Source organism: Spea bombifrons, chromosome 2, assembly GCF_027358695.1.
Source record: "Spea bombifrons isolate aSpeBom1 chromosome 2, aSpeBom1.2.pri, whole genome shotgun sequence".
Taxonomy (NCBI): Eukaryota; Metazoa; Chordata; class Amphibia; order Anura; family Pelobatidae; genus Spea; species Spea bombifrons.
In genome coordinates, this window is record NC_071088.1 from 127,712,622 (window position 1) to 127,737,531 (window position 24,910).

Genomic DNA, 24,910 nt, shown 5'->3' on the forward strand with positions numbered 1-24,910 from the left:
TGTATAAAAGACAGAGAAATAAGCACCCAATCTGGAAGAGAAGGTGCTACAAAAGCATTATTCCTCTCTAAGCAAAAGAGCCATACGAGTAAAAATGAATTATTACAACCATTTCACATCATGCGGCCTTATCTTTGGAACATGCTACACAATAATGGAATGTCACTTACCTAACACCACAGGTGAATAACCTGACTTTCCCCACATTTCTTTTCAGAATCTGGAAGATAGGGTACTCATTTTGAATTTGTCCATCAGATATTAGGAGGATTTTATGTATTCCTGTGGATGGTGGAAGCAAACACATCGAGTTCAGGGGCTTCCAGAATTCTGTATTGCCCATGTCTGGTTTGGCCATCTAGAAGATAAACAAAAGTAATTGCAAGCTGAAGTCATACAAAAGCCCAGAGGGCACAATGTAACCTAGCATTGGAAAAAGTAAGATTGGAGGCCTTACAGTAGATCGGGTTTAATAACAGTTTATTAGGCGTATCCTCATCAGAAGATGCCTAGCATAGTCAGGGGCTAACATGCCTGCATTAAACCTAGAAATATTATACAGATTGTAGCCTATATAAAAAAAAAAAGTGACAAGGAGACCACTTACTTCATCCGGATGCAAAAGCATCACAAAAATGTTATATTTAATCAAAGCTTGCAATTACCGTACCATTTAAAAAAAAAATAGTTATATATCTATGTATAAATTCATGATGAATATATATATATAATCTGTATTAAATTGGTTATTGCATATTTGGATTATAATAAAGTTCTCCTCCTCCAAACACTACCAGAAAGGTTCCCGGATTATTTTTTCGAAAAAATGACATCCCCATGTAGCAGTCTTGCTTACTTTAATAAACTTCTCCAGGTCCTGTAAATTATCTCGTCTTTTTGGACAAATGTCAAACTCTTTGTAAGCTAAAACAAAAAAGAGACACTTAGATGACAATAACATGCATGTACTTGAATTTATGTTAGGAAGTTTCCTTATCCAAATTATTTAGGAAACAATATCTGAGCTATTATTTCCTAATTTCAAGATAATTGTGAAAGAACAATGTTTAGGACAATTTGACACCGTGTTTTAAAATTGTGTAGAGACTTACTTGTACCAAAGAGGATTAGGTTAACATGGTAGGCTAGATGCACCGATCGAAGAATGTGCAGAGCAAGTAGTTTAGCATTTTGGAAACATGGCTCCATGGAATTAGAGCAATCTAGACAAATGGTTACATCTGCTGGTTGATATTCGGACTCAAATTCAGGGTGAAATACCAGCATGCACGCCTGTGGGAGGGGGATCAACGTTTTACTAAAAATGCAATAAAATACATTTTTCACAATAAAAGACCCTGGTCAATGCAGACACAAAGCTTATTCAAAAGATGCATTTCCCAGAATCTTAGGCCTTCGTTTTTTTCCTCTATGCTTCCTCTCTGGGCAACCTAATTCATTCATTCATGCACTCATTCTTCTACGTTTACCAATGATTCCAATGTTGCCTTGAAACTAAACCTGCTCTCTTGGCTTGTGACACCAGCTGTCTTTCCATACCTCTAGTTTTGAATAAGTCAACCCTCTTTACAATATCTGAAGTATGTTATCTTGTATTATGTTCTTTACTTCATTCCTCATATTCAATCACATGGTAAGTCCTCCTACTTCCACTTCCGTAAAATACCTCGGGTGCTTCCGTTTCATACTTGAGACACCACCAAAACCCCTTGCCCCACCTTGCACACCTTGGCCAAACTGGGTTTAGCAATTTACCTCATATTCATACCAACTATTAGGTTACCTCTAAGAATGCAAGACCTTACCTATGTAGCGACTTTTTGTTACTATAGCAATTTATCCAGTTAGGTTGGGATTACATGACCTACTGATTTCCACTCAGCAGATGCAGCGGTTACCAGAGAGCAGGTCAGTGGTACAAACCCTGGATCAGGATACTAGAGGTCAGAATAATCAAGATTTCATCACAACAGGAGTCAAAAGCTACGCTAATAAACAGTATTAAGTACACAGACCAGATACTTTACAAAGGCATGGCTAAAATGCCTCTGAATGTTTAAATATCCTGCTAAGCAGCTGTATCAGTACGTCATGTAATCCCAACCTAACTGGATAAATTGCTATAGTAATAGGAGAGGTCTCACATTCTTAGAAGTAACCTAATAGTTGGTATAAATATAAGGGTAAACATTTCACCTCATTCTACAACACTGATGGTGCTATAAAGAAAAAAATGACAAGTCTTTTTTGATACATTGTAGTTGTTCACGGTAAGCCCTAGAGCTGCTATCCTACAATCATGTCATACCATAAAAAAAATAAAACCAGAGAGTTGTATTTTTGTATACCTCGCTGTTTTTATCTGGGTGTTTTTCTACCCACATTCTTGGAAGATAGGCATCTGTCATTGAAATAACCAATGTAAAGCCATTTTCATCTAGAGAAGCTCCCTCTCTGGTTTGGACTACAGCCTTGCAATCTGTTTTCTAGAAAAGAAAAATATATTTTTTACTATAACAGGTTTTGTTTTCTAGCACTGGAATAGAAGCAACAAATGGTCAAAGGTGTGGATTCAATAAATTCTCATCCTTCAGAAGGGAGAAGGAGAGACAACACCAAGTATGATTTTTTTTTTAGGTTTTGGAGTTCAGTAGTCTAAGGGTTAGACTGGGTAAATTATGATAAGAGACCATAATGTATCTGTACATCTAACTCACTGCTAGCTATAATTATATGAGATGTTTCTCTGATGTACAAATTTATATCACAGTGAAGATATTCCCTGTGTGTTATCTGAAATATGTCAATACTACGTGCTGCAAGCCTCTGTTGGGGAAAGAAGTTACTGTCCCCTTGAAAAAGGAACAAATAGAACCATTTGACACATTCCTGTCTTCTATGGGTTTCTATATTTACGAACAAGAATGTTAGCTTACTTTAATTTTTAGACTGTGTTGATAACTTGATATGTTCTCAATTTTATATGGCATCTCAATGGACATATCCAAACAGAAACACCTGGAAAATAAAATGGAAAATAGTATATCTTGAATATTTAGGCTAATCAACGATACTTATAAACTAATACATTAAAGAGTTTGTCCTACCTACTTTGCTGAATTTAACACTTTCAGTGTAAAACTTTCAAGTCCTTGCAATATAAGAAACATCATTGTGAAATACCTAAACCCTTTCCGGACATAATTTGATAATGTAATATTTTACCTTGTTAACGATTTTTTCAGGGAATAAGATTGCTTTTCTGCCATTGATTGGCTACTTGAGGCCAAATTACAAAGTACATTCAAATGCATTGTTTGCTTAGGGGCACCCTGGTCCTTAAAACAACTGAATGGTCTGCCATTGTTTAACTGCTTAATGTTCTTGGGGGACAGATGATGCTGTCTAATGAGTCCTCTGTGGGAGCAAGTGCCAACACTGCTCCAATAACAGTGTTTGTATGCCCAAACTTCTATGGTGTCAATGCTGGCACAGATGGAAACATTGAACCCTGCAACAGAGACCCGGCATGGTCTGCACAGAACCTCTTGGCAGGATCAGTGCTTAGTGGATGTCTGTGTGAAAAAATGCTTAAAAATAAAATAAAAGTTACACACAGTGATGTCTCCCTAACATTATTAGGAGTTATAAATCTGTTTACAAGAGAGATTCCTACAAAAGCATCAAGGAACAAAATGAAAAAAGCACTTTGCAACAGTCCCTCTTTAAATATAGAATTAAGAAAAAACCTCCAAACCTTAAAGTATAATATTTATGTCTATATGTTGTAGTATGTAAAGGTACCTTAAACATATTTTGTTTTCTTTCACCAGTGGCACACCCCCTGTTCTCTGAAATACTTACCCTTTTGGTGCACCTCCTTCATCAATTTTCACTTTTGTCACTGTGTCCTACAGAACAAAACAGTGAAAGACATGTAAAGAAGTGCAATACATTGGATTTTTAATCAAAAAAAAGAAAGAAAAATTGGGGATATTTTAGAATGGGGGCACAAAATGAAGAACCACGATTAGATTTTGCATGTAGTGCCAAACTGGTCATTGGAAACATGACAATGAATAGCAAAGTCATTGGGATCTTTCCCTGCATATGTCCTGGATGTCCTTTGGTGGTTGGGCAAAACTGAAGGAGAGGACTAAGCCAAACATGAAATTAAATGGTAGATAAGAATCATTCAGCCCATATAGCCTGAGCATTGTTGTCATGCTGTAAAAGCCTTATTTGGTCCTTGGTTTTGCTCTTTTATTCTGGAAAATCCTATGTCTACCTCATGAATGTTTTGAGGTGTCAGGTTGCCAAAGCAGTGGTATATTCTGGCCTAGGGTATATCCTAGCCCCTTTGCTATATAACACAGAGGCAGTCACCCTTTTGGGCTTTCAGGCTCCCTGTAGTGTCACCGGTCAATAAGCCTCCATAGCTTCCTTCCACCTGACATGGCACATTTTTAAAAGTCAGTGAGTCGGTATATGCTGTCATATCCTGGCCCTCAACATTAAGGTCTATGGCACAGAGGGGCCAGCAGTGGTGCTGCTTTGGGTTAAACACTGCACTTTGTGAGGACACGTGTATATATGCAGGGTATGAAGATACTAGTGACAGATGATCTGGCAGATCACTGTGAGCAATGGCTGCCGATTCCTGCATGTGTTCCATTGGGATTTATTTATATAGACGCCAGGTTTGGGGGAAATATGCAAAACAACTTTTGAATCAGTGGTTCCCCATTTCTGCACCAAAGCTTGCAGAATTTCTAGGGTGGAATAAGTCACAAATTAATTTCCTCATTACATCCAGCAGGTATAAGCTGCAGAATTGGGGGCTGTGCAGTCAACTACCCATTTTCTTGTGTAAAAACATGGCCCTGGCTTTGATGTCATCAACATGCTGATACTACAGCCTGTCCAATAATGACTTCTCCACAGCAGCCTGTAGGATTAGTTTCAGGTAAGTTATCTTTAGGTATGAAAAATGAAACACAGATTACCTGAATGTTCTCATTGAGTGCTTTATCCTTTTGCCAGGAAGCCACTGTTCCCGGAATGTGGAAATTGACTTCAGAACATGACATCACCAGCTCAGTTATGTAGGTAATTTTTATAATTACAGTGGAATTTGGTGGCAGGTTTCCAACACTCACAGTGAAGACATCCTAGAAAGATAAAAGGTATCACATGAACCCTTCTCCTTAGCTTTATTTGACATTTGTTAATATTCTTATGACTTGTGGGTGCGGCTTCCACTGACACAGTATACCCCTAAAAACAGATTAACTCATTACTCTTAATTAACATAGGGTTTAATTGGATCAAAACATACAGGTGCATCTTGATCCATTAGATAAGCACCGTGACCTTCTTGAATTGCACTTCTGTACTCCTGGTGAGCTTGCTGCTTTTCCTTAACCTGCAAAAAAAAATTAAACATAAGTCAAATATCTACATACAAGTTTGAATAACCATAATGATATATGCTTTAATGTACCTCTCCCACAATGTGCTTTCCATTGATAAACGCTTCAAAACCGCATACAGCTGCTGAGCTGTCCAGTGGAAAAACATATTTGGCTTCAATGGGCATGGGCGATTTGTTTTTATAGGTTTGAAAAATCACGACCTAAAAGAACACACCAAATATTAACAGTCTACAAAGGATGGTTATGTCTTTGAATTAACGGTACAGTATCTATAAACCCACCTGCGCAATGAGGTCCATCACTTTAGCCTTCACATGGATCATTTCCAAGGGCATTTGCTTACCGTCAACACTCTGAAGACCACCATGTATGGGTTTGGATTGCGGAAGCTCATCTATGGCAGCATCTGTTAAAGTAAGGGAGTTTAATAACAATATTTTGTACGGGAAACCCCATGCACAAAAGGTTGATAAGTAAATGCTTAGCACTTCCGGGTGTCCTAAAGAGGGTATCAATATCATAAAATACTCTTTTTTTTTTGAATAATTTAACATTCACTAATAGGAGACAGAGTATTAGCGAGAGCAAGTTAGTTAGACACATACTATTAGGCCCTTATTTATTTTATATAAAAAGTAAAATTGATTCAAGTGTTGCTGTAGCTGTAAAATAATCCAAAAGGAACAGCGGCACAAGATTCATCGCTTGCCCACAGCTCCCACCCTAGATCAGGTCACTTTGGGAAAACTAAGAGGTTTATTCGGTAAAGGGAGAATTGGCAGGAAAATTGTGGTTTCAACTCCCTTAACATCACATAATAGTTATTATGAAGGATCAATGCTGACAGGTTTTCCCAGAAAGAAAGTTAGCCCTGTAATGTATTAGGTCCTTGAGCAAAAAATCTCATTGATTTTCCTATGACTTTCACAGGGCCAGCCAAGCTTTTCCTGTAGCAGAAACTCAAAGGGATTGGCTTTTCATAATAAATATTGAATCGTGTAGTTAAAATCTCAACTCTCTCTTTAAATGATAAACCCTAAAGAGTTGCATTACAGAGGACGACTGCTCTTGGATTGGCAGCTTTTTAGAATTTAGGACTAGTTTGGTACAAATGTCAGATGAGGCATGGGAATACATGCAAATACAAATCATCATACGAGAATGAAAATCATACTAAAGTTTCTAACCTTCTGACTGTGTTGGCACCATTAGGACATCTTGCGGAGTTTGTTCAAGCTCAAGCTCATTCTCGTTGAAAAGAAACTCAGGTTTCAGATCCACTTTGTCATTACTCACACTAAACCGCACAGCATACCTCATTTTCACTTGGTTCCTGTTATATACCACAAACTCATCATCCTGGCGAAAAAGAAGCAGATCGGATGCTTAACAGGGTTTTTGTATTAAACATTAGAAATACCTGATCCGGCAGTGAACTAAAATACACCAGGAGGAAGATTTATATCCCTGTACAAGGTTGAATGTAATCAAACGTATGCAGATGATATATATGGATATTGTTTTGTGGCTGAAATATGTTGTGTAGCATTTTACTAAAAAGTCCAAATAATTTTGAACATTTTAACATAAAAAACAGGCAGTTTTTAAGATCTGCCATTATGGTGCTATACAAATCAATACACCCCATACTAAAATAAAGCAAACCATCACAAATTGCAATTTCACCTGCTGCAGTAAGTGCCAAGTTTACACATATGCCCATGTTGCCACTTACCTCAAAGTCCGAATTTACCCCTGCAGTTCTCCGTACGCCATGTACACTGTGTAAGCCACTGGGTGGCTCTGTTATTGAGAAGTCCATCTTGTAGGTGTCTTGTGGGTTGCCTAGGGCCACATCACAAAGCACCAAAAGTCTTGCGCCACTGGTGTCACTGGGTTTTGAGTACTTAACACAAGCACTGCAAAGGAATAGGCAAACATGCTCTTGGATGGATACATTCAACTCAAAGGATTCTAAATAAAGTTACAATATTCTTTGCAAGCGACGATGTATCTTTCACTCCTCAGCACTTAAAAAATGATTTAATAGGGAAGGACAATGTGTGGTGTTGTAGGCAATTAATGTAATTACATACACACCTTATTGAATCAGTGAAATAAATGCCACTTCCAAGGTTTCCAATATCTGTCCTTTCCAATCCAAATTCTTCCACGACCGTCTTTGGCAACAGTAACCCACTAGATAAAAATGTCAAAGTAATTTATATGATGTGTGCATTGCTTACATTCATTATAATAGGAAAGCAGGAAAAGAAAGACCTAATTCACTTGAACACACAAATCTACTGTAATAGGCTACATGGTACTACATTCGACCTAAAACTGGGAGAACGGATGAAGATGATATGGCGTTGGGAAAGTGATACAGCAAATCATTCAGACATACCCTTCATATTTCATATGCATAGTAAAACTTGTATTTGACCGTTCTTCTTACATTATTTACATCATTTGATATTTATCCCATATAACAAACAGTATCCAAATCTCCTCTACGCAATCTTACCGAGAAAGGATTCCAAGAAAATTGCTTGCGGAGGACGAATGGAGTAAGGACCTAATGTTTCCCATCTTGCTCTGAAAACTGGAGGTTTCGCTCAGTCTCCCAATTCTGTATACTTCTAAAACCTCAAAGGACTCATTACTGTGTAGACGACATAAAATAGCATGGCGTTTCATTATAATTTTATATAATAATCATATATAAAGCACGTTGGATCATCATATCTCTGTCTGGTACAGTAAAAAACAAAGAAGACAGACTCCAACCATCCACAAGATCTGACTATAACCAAAAAAAGTGTCATTGAAATACAATATATCTATAAGATAATATAATTCTGTTTGTTTATTTAAGAGTGGGAAGGTTAAAAGAGAGAACATTTAGTAGATATGATACTCCGAGTCTTACCTGTAGTTCTTCTCCAAGACTTGATTGGCCACTTGAAGGAATTCCTCAGTGTTGGGATCCACATATTCTATTTTGCATCTCAGAGCTTGGTATTTAGCAAAAGTACTATACATGTGCCATGCTTTTGTAGTCTCACAAGTATTAAGAAAGTCTCTAATAAGCTAAATATAATAACAAGAAAAAAAATGATGGGCTCTTTTCACATTTCAGAACACACCTGAACAGACATATTTACCTAACTAATACTATATACAGATAAAATTATTATTTAACAGACGATCAAGAGCTGTATTTACCATGATGCATTGCACTTATCTAGCTGACCACAACATTTTCAGCTAATGGGTTCCAAAAGGACATAGCTCATGGATTTCTCCAACTACTATTACTAACTCCGCTATCTTCAGCCAAGGATTAATGTTAATTTTTGAGGCTTGGGGAGGGTAAAACATTAGATATTTTGATTAAGGAAGACAAGAATGAAAGTATATCCACAACTGAGACCCTAAATTCCAGGCAAAGCTGTTCATACATCATTATCACAAATATACATCTCCCACCCAACATGGTTTAACTTGCTACTCATTCCAAAAAACACGGAAATTCCACCCACGACTCCCAGGTACATAATCAATTACCGGAAGCATTTCTCCAGAACGTTCTCATAGTTTTTCATTATAATTAAGTAACCTACCCATCCTTGGACCCCGAGTACGTGACACAGAATCAATCTTTTCCCTGTCATATTTATGTAAACTTACCTGGCACAATTCTTGCTTCTCCGATATCAGTTTTTTTGTAATCGGCTGAAATGAGTTAACATTATGAGGGATAAGCCGGTGAAACTCAGCCATTAAATTCTGCAACTCTCCTGGCGTGGCCGCTGTGGTTAGACCACCTTTCAGTTGCAGCAAAATCCCCTCGGCTTTGCTTACCTTTAAACCAAGTGAAGAACAAACTGAATAACTAAAAAATTCACAGTATATAAAAGCCAGGAAACGGATTGGTGTCGGGTACATTTAATAAGCAATAACATTACTTGCTTCAAGAAGAGTAAAATGCTCATATTTTGACAAAGATAATAATAATTGTAGGACACATACATTTTATAACTAAATCTGTTTTCAGTCCTGGTCAGTATGGACAAAAACTGCAGGTTCCCTTGTTTTTGGATAAACTACCTGCACAAAGTATCTCTAATAAAGCAACCCCCATATCTGGTGAATCTTTGGCTGGTGACCACGTTTGGATTCTTTTTGGCTGTGGTGACTGAATCTGGAGTATTTTTTTGAATGTGATCAATGACTATCACAGTATTTTTTGTTGACGTCTGAAAATATTTTAAATATTGTAGGCTGCCTGGTCTTCTTCCAAGCATGCAGCATCTAGTCTTGGGTCCGACAGCAGGAACACCAAGCTGGACACCGCCATCTGTGTACAACACACCACCTCCTGCCAGGTCAAGACATTTCCCACGTAAAAGAAGATAAAAGGGGGAATGTGGCAGAACAACACAAAAGTTAACCAATATTTAGTTTATTCACTGACTTACATCATTGAGACTGATGCTCTCTATGTGCGAGGACAGTATATCAAACAGATGACCAAAGGCATCATGCCAGATGGATTCCACAAAACAGCCAACCTCCTGGGACAGTTTAGTAGTGTTTATAGCCTCTTTCAGTAGCACCTGTTGAGGTAAAACAAAGAAAACGTATTACATTGTAGGCTACATAATAAAGAAATGCACTTTGTTCAAATAAAGTGTACCTATAGTTACTGCATACATACAATACTGAAATGCTCAATGACAAACAGAAAAACCAGCCCTCTGAAAAGGAACATCTAAAGGATCCACTAAGGATAAATGTAGTTTTAACTTTATTAAGTCATATTATAATAAAAACTCATTACCTCCTGCAGTGGCTCTGACATGAAGATCATTGCCTCAGGGGGAATAATATCTTTTTGAAGGAAGCCTTTGTTTTTCAGTTCTTTGACACGTAGCTCATATCTCTCACAGGCCTTCATGGAGTTTTCTGCCAGAAAATATGTGTATTCTTGCTGCAAAGAACAACAAATTCAGTGAATGAAAAATAAATACATTACACAGCGGGCTACGTAAATAATCAAGTTACGTACTATCCAATGGCTAAGGTGTTTAAAAATACATTTATATATAAACATGATAAAATTGTGAGGATGCACAAACATTCATTACTCTTTTCATGTATTTTACAATCAGGTTGTACAGGTGAACAAGGACAAAGTGTAGTAGGTAGAATGAGTACTACCAAGAAATCACCTGTCTAATTTGATTGTAAAATACATAAAAAGTTAAATAATTTTTTTGCACACTCTCACAATTTTGACACTTGATTTACCTTGGTGTCATATTGAGGGCTGTTTCACCTGAGTCTTTGCAGCATTAAATAACAACTATATGTGCCTAAATTCGCATACACTGTTATACTTACTGAGTTAATACAATTTTATACATTTTTATTGCAGGTATAACATAGTTCTTACTTTAGATCCATTTAGAAGGCCCGTCCTTGTAGATATTTTATATGGAAGCAAGCATTCATCTTTAAGGCTGAGTAGCTCCACAACTGCCACTTCCGAGTCCTAAATAACCAATTAAGGGGAAAAAAAATGACTTGTGCTTTGAGTCGCTCTAATATATGAATATGTACATTGTGAAATAGTAAGCTGACAGGGATTTTTTTGGTGCCACTTTAGCATGCGCTCTACCAACTTTGGCGTTCTACCACCAGAAGCTTTGGTGCCACTTTGATGCGGGTAGTTGCCCATTCAATATGTTACAACTGGAAGCAGTTATCAGCTTGTGTGGCAAGTGACCCCCAAAACAATATTGACCAAAGATAAAACGAAGCGACACCATAATCTTTTGGGAGAGCCAACGGATATGGAGCAGGATTATCTCTGTGGAGCTACCATACAAGAAAAAAAAAAAGACAAAAGTAAAAGGGAGAATTCTTGCCTGTTTTACGGTGTCCTCAAAAAGCATGCCACAGTACACGTGCAGTGAGAAGTGGCAACGCCTTTTCAATTACAAACATTTACATGTGTCATTGCAACTTCAGTATATGTGATATTTTAGAACTTCATTATTTTTTTGTCCTGGGGATGCCAGCAAAAATGGTGATTATCCTGACAATAAAGGTCTTCTGCCACCGTGAAAGACTTGGTTAACATGTGCAGGGTTTGTATGGCTATAGTGTCTGTTGAAGCAAGGGGTCAAATAGTGGGAAAAAAAGAACAGCCATGTTTGCTGGTCGATGAGAAATATCTTACTTTACCATTTGGGCTAAAACAGGGATCAGATTGCTGCTACTTCTACGTAGAAGGCTGTGATAGAGCAATGTTGGTTCTCATCATTGAAAGGGAGTGTGATATAAACAGGCTCCGTAATATACGGCATACGTAGATTTAACGCAAAAGGTTTCAGTCAATTCACCAGGAAAACTAAGCCAACCCAAGTACAGGAGCTCACAACCATGGATTACATGGAAACGGTAGATTGTTATTAAGTAATTCATTGTTTCACTTTTTGTGTGGACATTTGTGAAACAAATAAATATGTTGTTCCATTGACACGTGCATTTTATTGTGTACATTTTCATAAATGAGCTGGGAGATGCTAAGGTGGCACCTTTTGTTTTTATTATATATTCAGAATGATGGTCGGACGAGTTGGCAGAAATAGACTAATTGTATATGTTATTTCTAATGTCTTATTCATAAAATAACCTGGCTACTAAATTCAATATCAAGTTGTCTAATCTCACATTAAAAGATCATTACATATAGGTATATATCTAAATAAAATGTTTCAAAAGTTAAGAAAAAAAACCCAAAACATTCACAGAGGACACACACTTTTTGAAGAAAACTGTATTTTGCCACTTCAAAATCTTTTGCAGACCAGGATTCATCCTCCATAGGATCACCGTTATCCCTACAGTGAGAAAATGTCAATATATTATTGATATGCCATGAAGCATCATCATTAGATCATCATGCTGATTCTGAGATGCTCCCAAGTAACATAAAGGTTAAAAAGGTCTGGCCAGAATACAGGGTATCACAGATAATTCAGACATAAAGAAGTGTACACAGAAAACCATTTCATCTCACTCGCTTTACTACAAAATCTGAACAGACAACCCTGACCAGCTTTCTCTAGAAGAAGGGCTGAGCCTGCACAATGCATAGATCAAACAGTAATACGACGTCCTCACTACCCACTGATGACATAGGCTTGGTTAACCAAGATATGCACATTTAATATCTTTTAGATCTTATCAAGAAGCAAAGCTCTGAATTTGCCACACCAGAGAGTCTGGTTATATTTCAGGAGACTGATGCGAATGAAGCACATAAATACCAGACGTGAATGTCTTCCTTGTTCTTTTCTTCATCTCTAGCATATGATTGAGTTTTCTGATAATCTGCCGGAATCATATAAAAATATTGATAAGAACATTTTCTATATCCTGGTCAAGATTTTTTACGTATCACGTACATCTTATATCACGTACATCCTGCCTTCCCTAGATGTGAAGACGACACGTTTTAGGTGGTGTATGCAATGCTGTGTGCATTTTACCAACAAGGGTCTCATGTCAGGTACAGCCCACAATATGGTCTTCATTGAATTATTATTATTTTTTTTTTTTCAAGAAGGAGATTGCTGGGAACAAATTGAAACATACTACAGCTGAGTTGTATTGGGCTATTGTCTGAATTTGTGGGACCGTTTAATTATTGTTCTAAGATAACATAACCAATTCTTTTTCCAGAAACTCAAGGGCCATTAAAAATCCTGGAGGACAGTGCCATGCCTGTGGACCGTTAAAGGAACAAATGGGCATGGATTCCACATCTGGATGACCAAAGCATTAAAAGCGTATGTTTCGACTGAAATACATGTCATCATTAGGGCATAAATCACATATGGGAAAGTACAAAGACAGAATACAGGCTTATTTGAATTATTTGCCTTGTGGTTTAAACACCGACAAGGACCTTAGGTGTTTTGGGTGAAACATATGCTGACGATATCTCTTCCTATTGCAAGCTGAATGTATTCACAATGTAGTAGATGCTAGTAGCAAGCAGCGCAAGAAATTGATAGGATTTTATAGTGTTCGGATAAAAATAATTGTTTATTTAAAAAAAAAAAAAAACAATATACATTACATAATATACACCATATGTAATACAACTGATTTTCAATACAGAATTTCCTCAACTTATAAACATAACTTCTGTTTGTAGTTCGCAAGCTAAATGTAACCACAAGTCTTTTTGAAATATTTTTGAATGTTCACGTCTTCTACACCAAATTCTGAATGCAATAGAACACGACTAAGAGATAAAGCGGTAATGGAGGCTGCTTAAAACATATAAATAACTCCACCTGATCTGCCTGAAAGTGTTATCCCTGGATTGCTGAGTTAATCCATTGGTAGCAAAGCTGGCAATCTATTTTCCTCCAGAGTTATATTTATCAGACACCTTGAAGGCACCTTTCAATATAAAACTATTTTTAAATATTTTAAAAAAATGGCTTATCTTGTTTGAAAATGAATTTTAAAAAGATAATCTTGTGTTTCCCTGGTTTTACAGCACTTTTAGTTTTAGTAGGTCAGCTTAAATCCCCACTGTAACTAGATAGTTAATTTACATGAAAAATAAATTTACTCTCCAGCAGCCTTCGACAAATCAGATCCCCCATCTGCCCCCCCCGCTGCTTCAGAGAAATTTTAGTTTTTTTTCAGTTAAGAAAAAAGGCAAAAAAGATACATATTAAAAAAATTACATAGATAATAGAAACATAGAATTTGATGACAAATAAGAACCATTTGACCCATCTGGTCTGCCCATTTTTCCTGATGCAAGACTTTATGCCTATCCCATGCATCTGTAAATTCCCTTACTATATTAGCCTCTACCACCACTGATGAGAGGTTGTACCGTTTATCTAACACCCTCTCAGGAAATTCAAACCTTCTTAACAAAACAAAGTTTGGTTTTTTTTGTTTTTTTTTTAGGTATACTTAACTGCTCTTAAATCTAATACTGAGGCCATATTTGTCTGAAATATGGTCAACCGAAATGAAGAATAACTGACTAAAAAAAAAAAAAAAAAAAAAGAGAGAAAATAACCTTACTTTGTATGTTTTTGACTTTTTTTTCTGGAACAACATGCACGGATTTGTTATCATCAGCTTTCTCAATAAGTTGTTTCTCTTCTATGCATTTCCATATGAAATCAGGGTCAACAACTGAAATCTGATGTTTCTGAATCTTTTTCAAATGGGAACCTCTGAGATCGCTGACATTATACGCAATGATGTGTGTGCACTATAATAAACAAAACATGTAATAGATTGAAAAGTAACAAAATTTAATTGACACAGCTACCAGAATTCATCTTATTGCACAGAAAATAATTTGACGAAACAGAGCCTAGACCACCACGGGGTGCCTTAGAGCACAATGGCAAAGATGCAGGAATCAGAATAGATGAGGTTGCAGATAACTCTGTATCATGTCTTCACAAAGTCATTGATAATGTGAGCAATACTTTCTATGTTTCACCCACGGGCCACACGTTCACATAAACTTTATAAACTAGGTCATGTTGGATATAACCATGCAGTCTGCGTCAACTTTTAAAAGACGTATTTCACTCTTACCTCTGACATCTGTCTTAAAAACTAATATATGTACAGGACCACAGAGGTAACTCAAAGCCAAACAGAGACTATAATTGTTTGAAAGCAAGGTGTGTGGGCACATTTACTTTTATTATTTCAATAAATACCGGAACTTGCACTTATCAACACACACATGCAACCCTACCTTCTCATTCAGCACATAGGAAAAACTCCCACCATTTGAAGAGATTATGTTTTTTAGCCTTTTCTTTTCTTTAAAGGATGAGAGGTTGACTTTGATGAAGAAGACACAATCTGCAAAAATGCCTGCAGTCATCCTAAAAGTTAAAAAGATTAAGCATCAGATTTTTAATGGAATATATAGGAATGACGTCTGTTACTGGCTGGATCTGCCTCGCATTATAAAGATTTGTAATGCTATCTATGGATTTCAATTGAAGGCATTTTATAGTCAAATAAACATGACGCAGGCTTCACACTCTAAGGATAAATATAAAGTGCTTTAATCCCTTAAGGTTAGAGCAGTTTTTTTACTTTGTGAAAATGGCAGTTTTTACATCTCTGTGGTATTTGTCTTTAGCTGTAATTTTCTTCTTTCTCATTTACTGAAACCACACAACTTATATATTTTTTTTCAGAACAAGAAGGGCTTTCTTTAGATACCACTATTTTGATTTATCATTTAATTTAAATTCTAATATCTGTCCTGAGGTATGAATTTATATCTTCTGGTATATGCCACAGCCAAACAACCCCAATATGTGTTCAGAAACATTTCCTAGGTTCAGTGATGTTGGGTTGTTTGGGGGATAAAAGGCCACCTTTGCGAGGTGTGCATTTTTTGGAATTCCGACATCTGCTGAGTCTGTGCCCATGTCCTATTAATTAGGGCTGAAACAACTCATCGATAAAATCGATAATGAAAATCGCTGTCAACGATTTTCATTATCGATTAATCGGATCAATTTTTATCGATTATAAAAAGAGGTTTTTTTCAGAGCAAATGCTCTGAAAAACTCCTCTCCTTATATAATCCGACCTCAAACAGAGATCGGATTATAACACCGGAATCCAGATCCCCGCTACGCTGCAGGGGACCTGGATTCCCCTCACTGTCGGCCGGTCTCTCACTTCCGTCTCTCTCCCCCTCCCATCTGCCTCCTCCCCCCTCCCATACATCACTCTGCCTCTCTACCCGGCACCGTTCCTGACATGCACTTTCCCTGCAGCTTCATAGAAGCCTCAGTGTAAGTGAAGGGCAGTAACGGAGTCTGTCTGTGCGATGCAGACCCCCACCGGCTGACAGAGAAACATCCTCTCTGTCATCCGGTGAGGGTCTGCATCGCACAGACAGACTCCGTTACTGCCCTTCACTTACACTGTGGCTTCTATGAAGCTGCAGTGAAAGTGCCTTCAGTAACGGAGCCGGGTAGAGAGGCAGAGCGGTGTATGGGAGGGGGGAGGAGTCAGAGGGGTGTATGGGAGCCACCCTCCAATACACCACTCTGGCTCCTCCCCCTCTCATACGCCACTCTGCCTCTCTACCCGGCTCCCTGGTGTCTTGTCAGAAACGGAGGTTCACAGGAGGCAGAGTGGAGTATGGGAGGGGGAGGAGGCAGAGTGGAGTATGGGAAGGGGGGGGAGGCAAAGTGATGTATGGGAGGGGGAGGAGGCAAAGTGATGTATGGGAGGGGGAGGAGCCAGAGTGGTGTATGGGAGGAGGCAGAGTGGAGTATGGGAGGGGGAGGAGGCAGAGTGGAGTATGGGAGGGGAGGAGCCAAAGTGATGTATGGGAGGGGAGGAGGCAGAGTGGTATATGGGAGGGGGAGGAGGCAAAGTGATGTATGGGCGGGGGAGGAGGCAGAGTGGTGTATGGGAGGGGGGAGGAGGCAGAGTGGAGTATGATAGGGGGAGGAGCCAGAGTGGTGTATGGGTGGGGGAGGAGCCAGAGTGGTGTATGGGAGGGGGAGGAGCCAGAGTGGTGTATGGGATGGGGAGGAGCCAGAGTGGTGTATGGGTGAGTTTATAGTGGTGTATGGGGGTATTATGAATTTTTAGGGCATATAGGGGGTATAAGGCATATGGATATTAGGCATATCAGGGGGGCATAAACATATCTGGGGTAAAAGGCATATCAGGGGGCTCAGTTGCATATCACTGGCATATAAGGAGTATAAGGCATATTAGGGGCACAGTGGCATATCAGGGGGCACAGTGGAATCTGGCATATAAGAGGTATAAGGCATATATGGGGGCAGAGTGGCAAGCTGGGGGTCAGATGTGCATAACCGGGGGCAGTTTGGTAAATAAAAAAATTTAAACAAGGCTTTTTTCTCAGTTTTTATTAAATATGAAAAATAGTTAACATATGAATTAATATTTACTAATAACTTTGTATTAAAACCTAGTTTGAGAAACACCGTGTTTGGGTTCTTGTAGCTTTTATTATTATGTCAGTAAAATAAGAAGGTGAATAGAGAGAGGCCATTGCAATAAAGAGATGAAAGTGTAAATTGTACGTTTTTTATTTTTCTTCAATTTAAAATAATGTATTTTTTTATCCAATTAATCGATTAATCGACAAAATAATCGGCCAACTAATCGATCATTAAAATAATCGTTAGTTGCAGCCCTACTATTAATAATTCCTTTGTTATAATTACAAACTAGTGAATAGATATGTGACATATATTAACCCCAATAACTAAGAAGCACAACAGTGGGGTTTAACACTACCATTCACATCTGTTTACAATAATGGTGCATTAGTAGAAAACTTTCAATGCATGATATTAAAGTTCATAAGTACATATATATATATATATATATATACATATATATATATATATATAGTATGTTAATATTCAGATTTTGGGGGGGTCGTCTTATAATTGAGCAAATACAGTAAATACAAGATCAGTAAGACTGTAAATGTTTTCAATATTACTAACGGTTACAAACTGGATACAAGCCACAAACAAGATACAATGTTTCTGAAGAAATCAGGATCTCATTAACTATTCACTGTCAGAGTTCCCCGGCCGCCCCGGTGCGGGGAACTCTGATCTCTGACAGCCGGGGAAGGTCTGCGCGATGGACGCAGACAACCCCCACTGCTAAACGCAATTCCTCCCAGCTGCAGCTGAAGTTGTGTACGCGAATCGCGGAGAGCTCTACACGCTGCCCGGACTAAGCACTGGGGACTCAGAAGCACCGGTAAGTTGGGGGGCGGTTACGGCATAACACAGGAGGATCCAGGTCTACTGCATCGCTGCGGGGGATCTGGATCTCAGTATCATAGTCAGACTTATTTGAGGTCTGATTATAAGACGACTCCGATTATAAGACGAAGGGTATTTTTCAGAGCATTTGCTCTGGAAAAAACCTTGTCTTATAATCAAGCAAATACGGTATATGGGTCTAGGTTTATATTTTGTAGTTAGTATTGTGAGGGTTAGTTACTGCAGAAATAGTCAGCTAGGGTTTGGATTCGGTAGGGGTTAAAAAAAAAAAGTAAAAAATATATAGAAAATTAATAATATAGAAACATAGGGTGGTTTCCAAAAAAAGGCAGCTTAACTAAAATATTTTCAGTATTTTCCCCCCATATTTAGCTATGCATAATTTATATACCCTGAAAAACTGCGAATAAACAATAAATGTTTTTAAATAAAATATATAAAATGTCAAAAAATCAATATGGTTAAAAAAAAAAACAACAAAGACTTGCTTGTCCCGAAAAAAAAGAATTTGTATCGGTTTATTAAATTAGAGAGAAATAAACAAAGAATGGCATAGCAAAAACACAAAAAATGCTCTGGTCCTGAAGCGTAAAACATCCCTGGCTTTTCAAGGGTCAGCCCCGAGTCCCACTCATCAGGAAAACGAACGGACAGGAAAAGAGTTTTCTCACACAGTGTTTGAGCACCATGGCCCTTTTAACATTTTTCAGTGTTGCTGTAGCTTTAATTTTCTTCTTAATGTGCACCCATACACATACAGTATATTGTTGTTTTTTTCAGGACAAGCAGGGCTTTCTTTAGATACCAATATTTTTATCATCTAATTTACTATAAACAATGGTGATTTTTTTGTTAAAAAAAAAAAAAAACTTACTTTTTAATAAAAAATCTATTACTGATCTGCAAAAACTAATGAAAAAACCTGCTAAATAGATTCTACTATTTGTACTGAGTTTAGAAATGCCCAATGTTTTTGTTTTTTGCTTTTTTCTGCTTCTTATGGGCAAGTACCAGTAGCGTTTTGCGATTTCAAAATCATTTTTCCCCAAATTTGGTCATTCTGCCTCGTGTGCTATCTCTGAAACCAGCCAATGATTTACCCCATCAAACCATATATTTTCGAAAACTAGACACCCCAAGGTATTTCAAATGCTGGCATTTTAACCCTCTCCATGCACTTATTCTACCACCAGCCTTTGTCAATCTTTATGGTAGTAAAAAATTTATTTTTTCCACACACGTTGTAATCCAGGTATAAATTTACTGTCCCTGGTATAGGTCACTGCCAAACACCAATATGTGTTCAGCAACATCTCCTGAGCGCAGTGATACCCCACATGCATGGGTTTGTTGGGTTATTTGGGAGGTAAAAGACCACAAAATGAGGTGTGTATTTTTTTGCAATTTAGACATCTGGTCAGTCTGTGCCCACATCCCATATTTGGGACATCTTTGAAGCCGGCCAATTCAATTTACCCCATCAAATCATAATTTTTTTTAAAAAAAAAACTACGCACCCTATGGGCATTTATAATGCCAATACTTTAACTCTTTCCATGCAGGACTTTTTGTGGATATATTGCTAATTGTAGGACTTGCTCATAAAAAAACTATATATTTGCACTTTTTTGGTGACAGTGGGGAATTATTTTTACATGTTACCATATTTTTTAAAATATATTTATATTTATTTATTTTACTATTTGAATCACTGGTCTGTCGTTTAACCCACCGATCGGGAGGTTGTGAAGCCCCCTCTGGGGCATTGCAGGCTTTGTGGGTGTGTTTAACAGATGGGTGATTTGCATCACTGGTCTGTTGTTTAAACTGCCAATCGCGGTGATTCATGGCAATCGGAAGGTCAGAAAAATTTGTTTTGGATAGCTTCCAGGAAACCGCTGTGATCAACGGCAAATAACGCTACCACGTACATGTTGACATACAGTTTACAAAACGTGTTAAAAATAAATATTCTTGCCAACATTATTTTTTTTTGTGGTTGTCTTTCAATTTTAAAGTGTGTGTGTGTGGGGGGGGCACCTACAGAACCCACTCCGGGTTCCAAATACTCTAGGAATGCCCCTGGAGAGAACAAAAAGTGTTAAATTTATTGACAAAGCGCCAGCAGATTCTGTAAAATGGAAATTAACAATAACATAAAGGACAATATGCAAAACTGACAATAGTGTACGTTACTGCATTCTAGCACAGAAGAAAAGGCAGAATGAGACGGCAAAAGAATATAAATAGTTAACAGTGATGCAGTGAACGTAAATAGTTAATGTACTTCAATTTGCCACCAGTTTCCTCCTGTCAATAGATTGCACCTGTTAGGATAGCTATTGGCTGGACTTGCCTCCAAAGAACAGGGTGGGTCTTCCAGTAAATTCTTTTAACACTTAACCACAAGCTGTTTAACAACCACACACCCAGAACTATTGAATTTGGTTCTTGAGGGCCCATAGTCCCACAAGAGTTTCAATACTTATTTTGTTAACACTATGCATCACACCATGAAGTTTAAGGCTAATTTCTATACTGTTAATATTAATTAAAGGTATGGTCATTAAGGCCCTATAAAGTTCAGACTGCTATACATGGGTAGAAAGTTAGGGTGAAGTATGTTGTGTGTCCCTGTTCACAAGGAAATCTCTCTCACAGGAATCTGCTCTGTAAATGCTTCACGCCACTCCCTGATTTGTCGAATTGCTGAAGAAAAGCATATTTCTTTTGTTTTAGAGTCCTGGAGAAACAAAGCAGAGGTGATTGACATACAACCTTGTGTATCATGTTCGGTATTGCGTCCTTCTACACTTAGTGGTATCAAAATTAAACCAGGGACATCCTAATAATAACAGAATATGACCCATTAGTCTGCCTCAAACCATAAGGTGTTTTCACTTTGCCTGCAAATCTGTCCTTTTCTGTGTGACATATTATATTCTGTCTTCAACACTAATCAATTATGTCATATCTTGTGCGGTTTATTGACAGTTTAGGGAACTGTTTTAAGACCTATGTACTGTAATCAATTATGGGGCTGCCATTCATAGTTTGTTTCATATACATAACACCTTCAGTGCCAAGTACTTTTTAAATCAGAGCATCGCTTTTTCCTCACCTTTCAACTTTCTTCTGTCCAGCCGATCACAGCTGACTTAATGTCCGGATAGCTGTATAGGGTGCCCGGAGTGAACGTGTAACTGTGAGCCCTTCTGCCCCAGGCTTAATGTGTTGTAGGTTACAGCAGACTTCTTCCTGGAGAGGAGGAGGCACAAAGTCTACACCCTCCCTTGCTTTTAAAGCTGTATACAGCAATGATATGTTCAAGATTGGATTCATATCAATAATTTTTTTCAACATTTTATGTCATTTTGCAGAGGATACAAAGGTCTGCAACAGGGTAGGGTTTTCGGGTGGAACAAGTCAAATGGCAAACAATTTAAGTTAGTAGAATGGACAGTGTAGCAGTAGACTATAGCATTGGCACTGTTTTGTAAGCAACAATAGAGGAGAGGGATTTGAAAATTGTTTCCAATGACTTAAAAATAGACAATGCAATAAAGCGTTTGTTAAATGTTAAAAAGAGTTACGTAATTTAAACATGCATGGGATAGGGATAAAGCTATCCTATAGGAGCAGACCAAGGCTTAATTGGGGTTTGAGTCCTTACATCAGGAAAAATGGGCAGACTAGATTCTTTTCTATGCTCCAGAACTTTATACAACTGCGAGTTCTTGTTTCTCATTCACTTTTGCAAAAGCAAAGTGTTCAAAAGCAAAGTGAAAAAACACCTTTTAATTGTAGCACTACAATAAGGTAAATTTGGACTTGACATGAATCAGAATTCATGTAAACGGTAAACACTGCCAAGTTTCTCCAGCAAGAAAGGCTGAGATGGCCCTGCATAATGCAGTATCCAGTTGAGTGAGGAGTCTCTCTGATTTAACTATACATTATACAGGAGACACCCAAGATGTTCCTGCAACAGAAGCTCACTGGGTTTGGACCTTCATAATGTACAGTGAAGCTGAAACATACCTCTCTTCCTTAACCGTCCCTTCAGTGAGTAAACTTGTGTTATGTCTAATTTACATGTTGTAATTCATGTAGGTAAGAAAATCCAAGCTGCATTTATAGGTGAATTGCAGCACAAAATATATTTAATACATAACTGAGCCCACCTTTTTGCAAGAGGAGGGAAACAACCTCTTATTCAGAAAACAAAATCAGAACATTTAATATGCAGTTTCAATGGTTGAAATGTATAGTGTATCTTCATCTGGATTACACAGGTTTTGCCTCCACCTGTAGGCGACTTGGAGATTTACAGCCATTACAGGTTCTACCTTTTCCCTTGGAAATACGCTTTTAGAAAATGGCACAAAAACGTAACACACTGAACCGAAACAGCATTCTAAAATTTGTAATCCTGGATCACATGCTGATGTAGTAACACCACTACATTATATTAAAGACAAGCGGTGATTTACTACACTGGAATACCATTCTCTCTTTTCTTCATACCCTCCCCACCACTAACTACTCACAGGTAAAGGCATCCCATCTCCACAAATCACAAACCCATTTCTGTCTGTATCCTTCTGTGCTCAGGTGACATTAAATCTAACCCTAGACCCACATGCGCCACGACACCTTCCATAATAACACAAACTACTGCAATCCCAAATGACCCTAACACACCTTTCTCCTGCGCCCTCTGCAATACTCACTGCTGACTTTTTCATCTCTAACCACCACTCCTTGCACCCACTACCTCTCTTGCTGTTACAGTGGTCTTTGCTCCAGCCACACACCTAGACATTGAGGGGGTGTTTGCATTCTCCTCTCCCCCTGTTGCACCTTTTAATGTCTGCCACAAATTCCTTGCCTCACCTTCTCTTCTTTCAAAGTACACTGTCCGTCTATTCTCCCCAATTGCTGCTTGTGTTGCAGTGATCTGTGGGCCTCCTTTGGGGGGGGGGGAATCAATATTTATTGATTTTTTTTATAAACAGGATACAGAAGAAAGAGAAAGCAGGGGGGAAATGGTCAAACAATACAAAGGAAGGTGATAAGCCCCAAAGCATAAAATAACATAATAACCCCAGAGGTGTATGAAAACTGACAGCAGAAATGCCGCAGTAAGTAGGTGACGCATACCATGAGATTGAGATAGGCATATGGTGGAGAAGATCAAATTCTGGCGTAAAGGGGGATTGCCTTGTCCGTAAGGGCTGTAATCCACGTATGGACAGCTTGCCAATATGAGACAATTCGTGGGCAGTGCCACCACAGGTGGATCAAAGAGCCAGGAGAAGGCCCACACCTCCAACAGGAGTCCGCAATAGCAGGATTGTAGCGTGATGCCACCTCTGGGGGCCGATACCAGAGGGCCAGTAGCTTATATGATCTTTCCTGGTCTCGATTGCTCAGAGAGCAACGATGGGTCAGGATGCACACCTTTTCCCACTGCTCCTCCGTGAGGACGACCTGCAACAATGACTCCCAGCGACTCAGAAAAACTGGGGGAACCGGATTCAAGTTGGACAACAAGTTGTAAAGCCGGGAAATTCCATTGGCCAGGCACAAGGTGGATGCGCAAAGCGACTCAAACACAGTGAGGTCCCTCAAAGCATGGTGCAGTCGCCACAGGGAATGAAAGAAATCGCCCAGCTGGGCATATCTAAACCAATCCAGCTGTGTAGGGGACCGCCTGTAGTTCCCAATTTTTGATTGCTTTGCTACATGGCTCTCCGACTTTGTTTCCTCCATCATTCCCACATTAATTCTAAGTGACTTCGATATACCTATTGATGACCCATCCTCACCTGCTGCTTCCAAATTACTTTTGCCCTCCACCTCACTTGGACTCTCAACCATCCAGTTTGCGTTATTCTGTTAGCATCTAAACTGCTGGAATCACCAACTTATAATCAACTAATTTCCTCTCTTCGAACTTTACGCTTGACGCTCTACATTCTGGTTTCCATCCCTACATTCAGCTGAGGCTGCACTCACTAAAATAACTAATGATCTCCTCACAGCTAAAACAAAAGGCCACTTCTCACAACTTCTTGGCCCTCTCTGTAATCTTTCGCAGTGACCGCACCATCCTCCTACAAAGCCTCCATGCTCGTGGCATCTGTGACAACACTCTTTCCCCCGTCACTTCCGGTAGCATGGGAGATGGCTCCGCTTATCCGAATAGGGCAGGAAAGAAAACCCCCCAGAACCACCTCCTCAAGCACAGTTCTTTCCTGCCCTATTCAGGGTAGGTGCAGTCACCCACCGTTTGTTGTTTGTCTGAGCTCATGGGAGAGCTAATATCTCCTGCGCTACCATCCCGCTTTGGGTAGCAGGGAAGCACTTTGCTTTCCCCCACTCCGATTGCTTTGCCAAAGCGGGGAAAGTGTTAATGTTGTGCAGGGGGGACCCTAGCTTGCTTACCTTTGGCAGCCCTTGGGCTGGCTAGCTTGTTCCAGGACGAAGGAGACCCCACTACACTCTGCCGGTGGTTGCAGCAGGTCCTGCCTGTGACTTGTTTACGGTTCTCATCCCAGGCTGCCA

General features: G+C 38.7%; 1 protein-coding gene across 1 annotated transcript in view; it reads right to left on the bottom strand.

Annotated features, from left to right (window-relative positions):
• PARP4 (poly(ADP-ribose) polymerase family member 4) overlaps positions 1 to 21,613 on the bottom strand; it is a 39,630-nt gene extending 18,017 nt beyond the window's left edge. Inside the window, exons 1-24 of the mRNA XM_053456081.1 lie at positions 21,462 to 21,613; positions 15,283 to 15,415; positions 14,589 to 14,781; positions 12,800 to 12,863; positions 12,292 to 12,370; positions 10,918 to 11,016; positions 10,303 to 10,452; positions 9,941 to 10,078; positions 9,150 to 9,323; positions 8,389 to 8,549; positions 7,984 to 8,121; positions 7,557 to 7,655; positions 7,192 to 7,375; positions 6,644 to 6,815; positions 5,738 to 5,862; positions 5,525 to 5,656; positions 5,360 to 5,446; positions 5,028 to 5,192; positions 3,886 to 3,932; positions 2,958 to 3,039; positions 2,370 to 2,507; positions 1,113 to 1,293; positions 857 to 924; positions 171 to 358 (exon numbers count right to left, since the gene is read on the bottom strand). Coding sequence (XP_053312056.1) covers positions 171 to 358; positions 857 to 924; positions 1,113 to 1,293; positions 2,370 to 2,507; positions 2,958 to 3,039; positions 3,886 to 3,932; positions 5,028 to 5,192; positions 5,360 to 5,446; positions 5,525 to 5,656; positions 5,738 to 5,862; positions 6,644 to 6,815; positions 7,192 to 7,375; positions 7,557 to 7,655; positions 7,984 to 8,121; positions 8,389 to 8,549; positions 9,150 to 9,323; positions 9,941 to 10,078; positions 10,303 to 10,452; positions 10,918 to 11,016; positions 12,292 to 12,370; positions 12,800 to 12,863; positions 14,589 to 14,781; positions 15,283 to 15,414 — 2,996 coding nt within the window. The 5' untranslated portion in view covers position 15,415; positions 21,462 to 21,613. The remainder of the gene's footprint in view (positions 1 to 170; positions 359 to 856; positions 925 to 1,112; positions 1,294 to 2,369; positions 2,508 to 2,957; positions 3,040 to 3,885; positions 3,933 to 5,027; positions 5,193 to 5,359; positions 5,447 to 5,524; positions 5,657 to 5,737; positions 5,863 to 6,643; positions 6,816 to 7,191; positions 7,376 to 7,556; positions 7,656 to 7,983; positions 8,122 to 8,388; positions 8,550 to 9,149; positions 9,324 to 9,940; positions 10,079 to 10,302; positions 10,453 to 10,917; positions 11,017 to 12,291; positions 12,371 to 12,799; positions 12,864 to 14,588; positions 14,782 to 15,282; positions 15,416 to 21,461) is intronic.
• Positions 21,614 to 24,910: the final 3,297 nt, after the last annotated feature.